The sequence below is a fragment of the Sinocyclocheilus grahami genome, unplaced genomic scaffold (assembly GCF_001515645.1).
Source record: "Sinocyclocheilus grahami isolate Dianchi unplaced genomic scaffold, SAMN03320097.WGS_v1.1 scaffold1311.1, whole genome shotgun sequence".
Classification (NCBI taxonomy): Eukaryota; Metazoa; Chordata; class Actinopteri; order Cypriniformes; family Cyprinidae; genus Sinocyclocheilus; species Sinocyclocheilus grahami.
The window spans coordinates 258,005-264,922 of record NW_015506490.1 but is presented as its reverse complement, the minus strand read 5'-3'; the positions used below and the strand labels follow the sequence as shown (position 1 = coordinate 264,922).

At 37.6% G+C, this 6,918-nt stretch overlaps 1 protein-coding gene across 1 annotated transcript in view; it reads left to right on the top strand.

Annotated features, from left to right (window-relative positions):
- Window positions 1–3,405: 3,405 nt before the first annotated feature.
- The window catches only part of LOC107569095 (pinin-like), a 31,535-nt gene continuing 28,022 nt past the window's right edge, over window positions 3,406–6,918 (top strand). The window contains exons 1-8 of the mRNA XM_016255090.1: window positions 3,406–3,413; window positions 4,658–4,729; window positions 4,812–4,880; window positions 4,991–5,066; window positions 5,160–5,254; window positions 5,383–5,458; window positions 5,755–5,910; window positions 6,033–6,171. Of these exons, the coding sequence (XP_016110576.1) occupies window positions 3,406–3,413; window positions 4,658–4,729; window positions 4,812–4,880; window positions 4,991–5,066; window positions 5,160–5,254; window positions 5,383–5,458; window positions 5,755–5,910; window positions 6,033–6,171 (691 nt within the window). The remainder of the gene's footprint in view (window positions 3,414–4,657; window positions 4,730–4,811; window positions 4,881–4,990; window positions 5,067–5,159; window positions 5,255–5,382; window positions 5,459–5,754; window positions 5,911–6,032; window positions 6,172–6,918) is intronic.

Genomic DNA, 6,918 nt, shown 5'->3' with positions numbered 1-6,918 from the left:
AAGGGTTTAAACCCCAAAGACCCCCCCCCCCCCACAACATTTTTATATTTATATATATATATATATGTGTGTGTGATTTTTTTTTTTTCTTCACATTTTAAATGTTGTAGGAGGCCTCTGATGCAGAAATAAATGAGTTTTACATGTTTGACATTTTAGTACGTTTTTAGGGAAATGTATTGCAGCGTTAGGCTTTTGGGTAGCGGAATTTCAGTGTTTTTACTCGCTGTCTGAACAAATGTAGAGGACATCTAAGGGTTCATAATGAAAATATATTTTTATGAAATTATTTATACTTTTTTACATTATATTTTCAAAACCTAATGATCTAAACTTTCATCTCTTGTATCAGAGTCCATCTCAAAGTCCATCTTTTGATCTCATCTCATCTTGATCGGTCAATTTAACCACCCGTACTATAATATACACAAAGAATATCGGCTGATATATCTTTTTTTAACTCCCTAATATCGGTATCGGCCCCAAAAACCCCATATCGGTCGGGCACTAGTCTTAAGGGGGCATACCATTCTCATTCTAGAGCAGGGGTAGGCAAGTTTGGTCCTAGAGAGCCGCAGTCCTGCAGAGTTCAGCTCCAACCCTGAAGAAAAAAACTCACCTGCCTATAGCCTTAGTAATCCTGAAGACATTGATTAACTTGTTCAGGTGTGTTTGATTAGGGTTGGAGCTGAACTCTGCAGGACTGTGGCTCTCTAGAGGATTTGATTGGACAAATCTATTTTCGCTATTGAATGTGATTTATTTAAAAACAACTTGGAAATAATACAGGCTTACAGCTTCAACAAAAGCATATACCATCAATTAATTGGGTCCTGGACAATAAATATAAAATATAGTAATTCATGTCTGAGACTATATGTAAACTATGAATATCCACTGACCTAGACTATGTGATTGAGAAGCTTGTGTATGTTCCTGAGCAATAAGTCGTACAGTCATAGGTAGGCATGGGCCGGTATGAGATTTTGACGGTATAATAACCTTGAGCAAAAATATCATGGTATTGTTGTTACAGCTCTAAAATGGGTTAATTTCAATTGTCTGGGTTAAAAAAAAACTGAACACAATATATTTTGAGCAACATACAGAATATTTGGAACAGTAGTATTTGTTTAATTTTTTCTTTGATTTGTTTCTGAAATGTTGGCCTTCTGCAGCTTTTGATGTGGATGGTTGATTTGCTGCTAGAGCTACTGCTGCCCTAAAAAGAAGAAAAATAAAGACTGACATCTTTATTTAACCTAAATCTGTAATTACAGTTATTTAATTTTAGTTATATAATTTCTATGCATATCATTTATATAATTTCATATCATTTAGTTATATAATTTCATATACATACATTAAGAACAAATCCAACATGCGTTTATTACAAGCATTTTCTAACACAAGAACAGATTCTTACCTCAGCAAATTGATTCCGCGCCCCCTACCTCCACCTGGGCCTGCGATGGTCAGTCTCCTATTTTGACCCGGTCTGGAAAAGACAAATGGTAGAAGACGCACAATTAATAATCATACCTTTATATAAAAAAACAGCATATCTAACCCCAACTATGACTACGCATGGGCCGATTTGAAAATTTCACGGTTTCAAAACCACTAACATTTTCCGTTATACCGTTCCTGCGGTATGCGCTGTTTTTTATGTCTCCTTAAAGATTGAAAGTGTAGGAATCCCTCAAGTGGAGTGCAGTGTAGAGAGTAACAGGACCCTCCTCCTCCTGTTGGAGCGAGCGAGTGGTCAGTCACGTGTGTAGGATGGACAAACTTAAGGAACTTAAGGAGCTTCCATTGGAACTTACACGGTCGGCAACCGGACGTTTTTTTGTCTTATTGCAAGCAACTCGTCTGTGTTCTGGACTTGCACAAACTGCGTTGAAATGCATATAATTTTCCAAATGTCATTTATGTGAAAATATGAAGTCTGTAAACGCCCGTTAACACAGGCCAGAGACGCTGAAGACGGACGCACAGAGAACGCACTCACTGTTCATGATGCACAAACTATTGGAAGAAAATCTTCAATATTGATTTGGGGGTTTATATGAATGTGTTTCTGAGGGGAACTGACTGCCTTCAGAAACGTTTAGATGGTATTTTCTTTTCCATCTCGTCTCTGTATAGTTTATATTAAAGCAGTGTTTCAGCACAGCTCTGTTTTGTTTACAGCGGTAACCAAAGAAGCACTGTATCTGGTGTTCCTGAAGCACCTCCTGCTGTCAGAGAGTGAATCTGCTTCTCATTCAGAGCTTCTGCTGTTTGTTTCGTTCAGGCATGTAGTATAATTTCACAAACATTCTGTTTTTGCTTCAAATTGGGTTATTATTAAATCAATGTATATGAAATTATATAACTAAATGATATGAAATTATATAAATGATATGCATAGAAATTATATAACTAAAATTAAATAACTGTAATTACAGATTTAGGTTAAATAAAGATGTCAGTCTTTATTTTTCTTCTTTTTAGGGCAGCAGTAGCTCTAGCAGCAAATCAACCATCCACATCAAAAGCTGCAGAAGGCCAACATTTCAGAAACAAATCAAAGAAAAAATTAAACAAATACTACTGTTCCAAATATTCTGTATGTTGCTCAAAATATATTGTGTTCAGTTTTTTTTTAACCCAGACAATTGAAATTAACCCATTTTAGAGCTGTAACAACAATACCATGATATTTTTGCTCAAGGTTATTATACCGTCAAAATCTCATACCGGCCCATGCCTACCTATGACTGTACGACTTATTGCTCAGGAACATACACAAGCTTCTCAATCACATAGTCTAGGTCAGTGGATATTCATAGTTTACATATAGTCTCAGACATGAATTACTATATTTTATATTTATTGTCCAGGACCCAATTAATTGATGGTATATGCTTTTGTTGAAGCTGTAAGCCTGTATTATTTCCAAGTTGTTTTTAAATAAATCACATTCAATAGCGAAAATAGATTTGTCCAATCAAATCCTCTAGAGAGCCACAGTCCTGCAGAGTTCAGCTCCAACCCTAATCAAACACACCTGAACAAGTTAATCAATGTCTTCAGGATTACTAAGGCTATAGGCAGGTGAGTTTTTTTCTTCAGGGTTGGAGCTGAACTCTGCAGGACTGTGGCTCTCTAGAGGATTTGATTGGACAAATCTATTTTCGCTATTGAATGTGATTTATTTAAAAACAACTTGGAAATAATACAGGCTTACAGCTTCAACAAAAGCATATACCATCAATTAATTGGGTCCTGGACAATAAATATAAAATATAGTAATTCATGTCTGAGACTATATGTAAACTATGAATATCCACTGACCTAGACTATGTGATTGAGAAGCTTGTGTATGTTCCTGAGCAATAAGTCGTACAGTCATAGGTAGGCATGGGCCGGTATGAGATTTTGACGGTATAATAACCTTGAGCAAAAATATCATGGTATTGTTGTTACAGCTCTAAAATGGGTTAATTTCAATTGTCTGGGTTAAAAAAAAACTGAACACAATATATTTTGAGCAACATACAGAATATTTGGAACAGTAGTATTTGTTTAATTTTTTCTTTGATTTGTTTCTGAAATGTTGGCCTTCTGCAGCTTTTGATGTGGATGGTTGATTTGCTGCTAGAGCTACTGCTGCCCTAAAAAGAAGAAAAATAAAGACTGACATCTTTATTTAACCTAAATCTGTAATTACAGTTATTTAATTTTAGTTATATAATTTCTATGCATATCATTTATATAATTTCATATCATTTAGTTATATAATTTCATATACATTGATTTAATAATAACCCAATTTGAAGCAAAAACAGAATGTTTGTGAAATTATACTACATGCCTGAACGAAACAAACAGCAGAAGCTCTGAATGAGAAGCAGATTCACTCTCTGACAGCAGGAGGTGCTTCAGGAACACCAGATACAGTGCTTCTTTGGTTACCGCTGTAAACAAAACAGAGCTGTGCTGAAACACTGCTTTAATATAAACTATACAGAGACGAGATGGAAAAGAAAATACCATCTAAACGTTTCTGAAGGCAGTCAGTTCCCCTCAGAAACACATTCATATAAACCCCCAAATCAATATTGAAGATTTTCTTCCAATAGTTTGTGCATCATGAACAGTGAGTGCGTTCTCTGTGCGTCCGTCTTCAGCGTCTCTGGCCTGTGTTAACGGGCGTTTACAGACTTCATATTTTCACATAAATGACATTTGGAAAATTATATGCATTTCAACGCAGTTTGTGCAAGTCCAGAACACAGACGAGTTGCTTGCAATAAGACAAAAAAACGTCCGGTTGCCGACCGTGTAAGTTCCAATGGAAGCTCCTTAAGTTCCTTAAGTTTGTCCATCCTACACACGTGACTGACCACTCGCTCGCTCCAACAGGAGGAGGAGGGTCCTGTTACTCTCTACACTGCACTCCACTTGAGGGATTCCTACACTTTCAATCTTTAAGGAGACATAAAAAACAGCGCATACCGCAGGAACGGTATAACGGAAAATGTTAGTGGTTTTGAAACCGTGAAATTTTCAAATCGGCCCATGCGTAGTCATAGTTGGGGTTAGATATGCTGTTTTTTTATATAAAGGTATGATTATTAATTGTGCGTCTTCTACCATTTGTCTTTTCCAGACCGGGTCAAAATAGGAGACTGACCATCGCAGGCCCAGGTGGAGGTAGGGGGCGCGGAATCAATTTGCTGAGGTAAGAATCTGTTCTTGTGTTAGAAAATGCTTGTAATAAACGCATGTTGGATTTGTTCTTAATGTATGTCAAACCCTATCAGGCGTGGACTGTCAGATAGTGGTGGAGGACCCCCAGCCAAACAGAGAGACATCGAAGGGGCACTCTTGAGGTGAGGCATTGCTTACCAATTAGCTGATTTCTGGATATGTTATAAAATAAGTTCATTTCTGTGTTTTGCATCTTTCCAAATGCATTTACAAACGGTTTATGCCAAACTAGGCTGGCAGGGGACCAGCGAGCCAGGAGAGATTCACGCCATGACAGCGATGCTGAGGATGATGACGATGTCAAAAAAGTATGCAGACTAAATGTTCCCCCCCCCCCCATCTACATTGATTTGTCCCTTTGTTTTTAAAATAACCTTGCTCTATTTTTTTTTTATCTCTAGCCAGCGTTGCAGTCATCTGTGGTTGCTACCTCCAAAGAACGTACACGCCGAGATCTTATTCAAGATCAGACAATGGATGAGAGAGGAAAGCAGAGGTAATGCTTTTGTTTTAGGCAATGTTTGCAAAGCTTTTTTTTATCATTTACTTGTTTTTCCACTGCAAATTTGCTTGAATGACTATGTAAATGTGGAATTAAAAAAACTATTGTTTTATCTCATTCAGAAACCGGCGCATGTTTGGCCTGTTGATGGGAACATTGCAGAAGTTCAAACAAGAGTCTACAGTGTCCACAGAGCGGGTAGGCTTAAGCTTTGAATTTCTTTTTTTTTTAATGCACTGTTCTATTTCTTGGTTCCTTTGTGAGGCTATTTAAAAAAAAAAAAAATATTTGTCTAGAGAGAGAAAGGGAAGAGAGAGAACAAAAAAAAGTATTTTTCCCAACTGGTCCTCCAAAGCTGAATTAATACCAACCCACTTTTTGTATTGTTCAAGTTGAGAATCAAGTCTGCAAATTGCAAGCAACACAAAGTCAAGCCACATCTGAAGCAAAGTGCTGCTTTAATTTGAAAACTTGTTTTTTTTTTCCCCCTCCAGTTAAAAAGACGCCAAGAAATCGAGCAGAAATTGGAAGTGCAGGCAGAACAGGAGCGTAAAAAAGTTGAGAGTGAAAGGAGAGAGCTCTTTGAAGAAAGACGTGCCAAACAAACAGAGATGCGTCTTCTGGAGCACAAAGTGGAGCTCGCTCAACTGGTATGTCTCTCAGCTGCAGGGAGAACAACGGCTCTTTTATTGTATACCTGCAGCAGTTTTATTTGGGTAGACTGTCCTTGGTCTGACTTTTCCATGCATTATGGTGTTCTCATGTGTTTTAGCAAGAAGAGTGGAATGCACATAATTCTAAGCTCATCAAGTTCATTCGAACAAAGACCAACCCCCCGATCTTCTACCTGCCCGGGCGAATGTGCTCTGCTACTCAAAAGCTCCTGGAGGAGTCTCAGAAAAAATTAAATGGTAAGTTTATTTTTAATAACTTTGAATTGGCTTCTGCTGTCTTCCACTTTTTGTATAGATTCAAATATTTTAAACTTTTATACCTGGTATATACGTTTTTTTTGTGGTCCAGAACATGCATTTGACTACCTTACATTTATAGGGTAAATGCATCTATATAGCTCTGCGTTTAAAGGGTTAGTTCACCCAAAAATGAAAATTCTGTCATTAATTACTCACCCTCATGTCGTTCCACACCCCTAAGACCTTCATTCATCTTTAGAACACTGATTAAGATGTTTTTGATCAAATCCGATGGCTCAGAGAGGCCTCCATTGACCGCAACGCCACCCAAACTCTCAAGATCCATAAAGGTACTAAAGACGTCATTAAAACTGTCGACGTGACTACAGTGGTTCTACAATAGTTTTACGAAGCGACGAGAATACTTTTTGTGTGCAAAAACAAAACAAAAATAACGACTTTATTCAACAACCTCTTCTCTTCTGTGTCATTCTCATACGTTGTTTATGTCCAGCGCTTCCAGATTCTACGTCAGAACGCCGGCTCATTATTGGACTGCTCCTGCATCAGCATCACACGCATGCATCGCGCTGCTCGCATGTGCAGCTTTGGCTAATAATGAGCCGGCGTTTGGACGTAGAACACGTAAGCCTTCACTGTGCTTACTGCGTTGTTAACCACGTAAGGATAATGACAGGGAAGAGAAGAGATTGCTGAATAAAATTATAATTTTTTTTTTTTTTT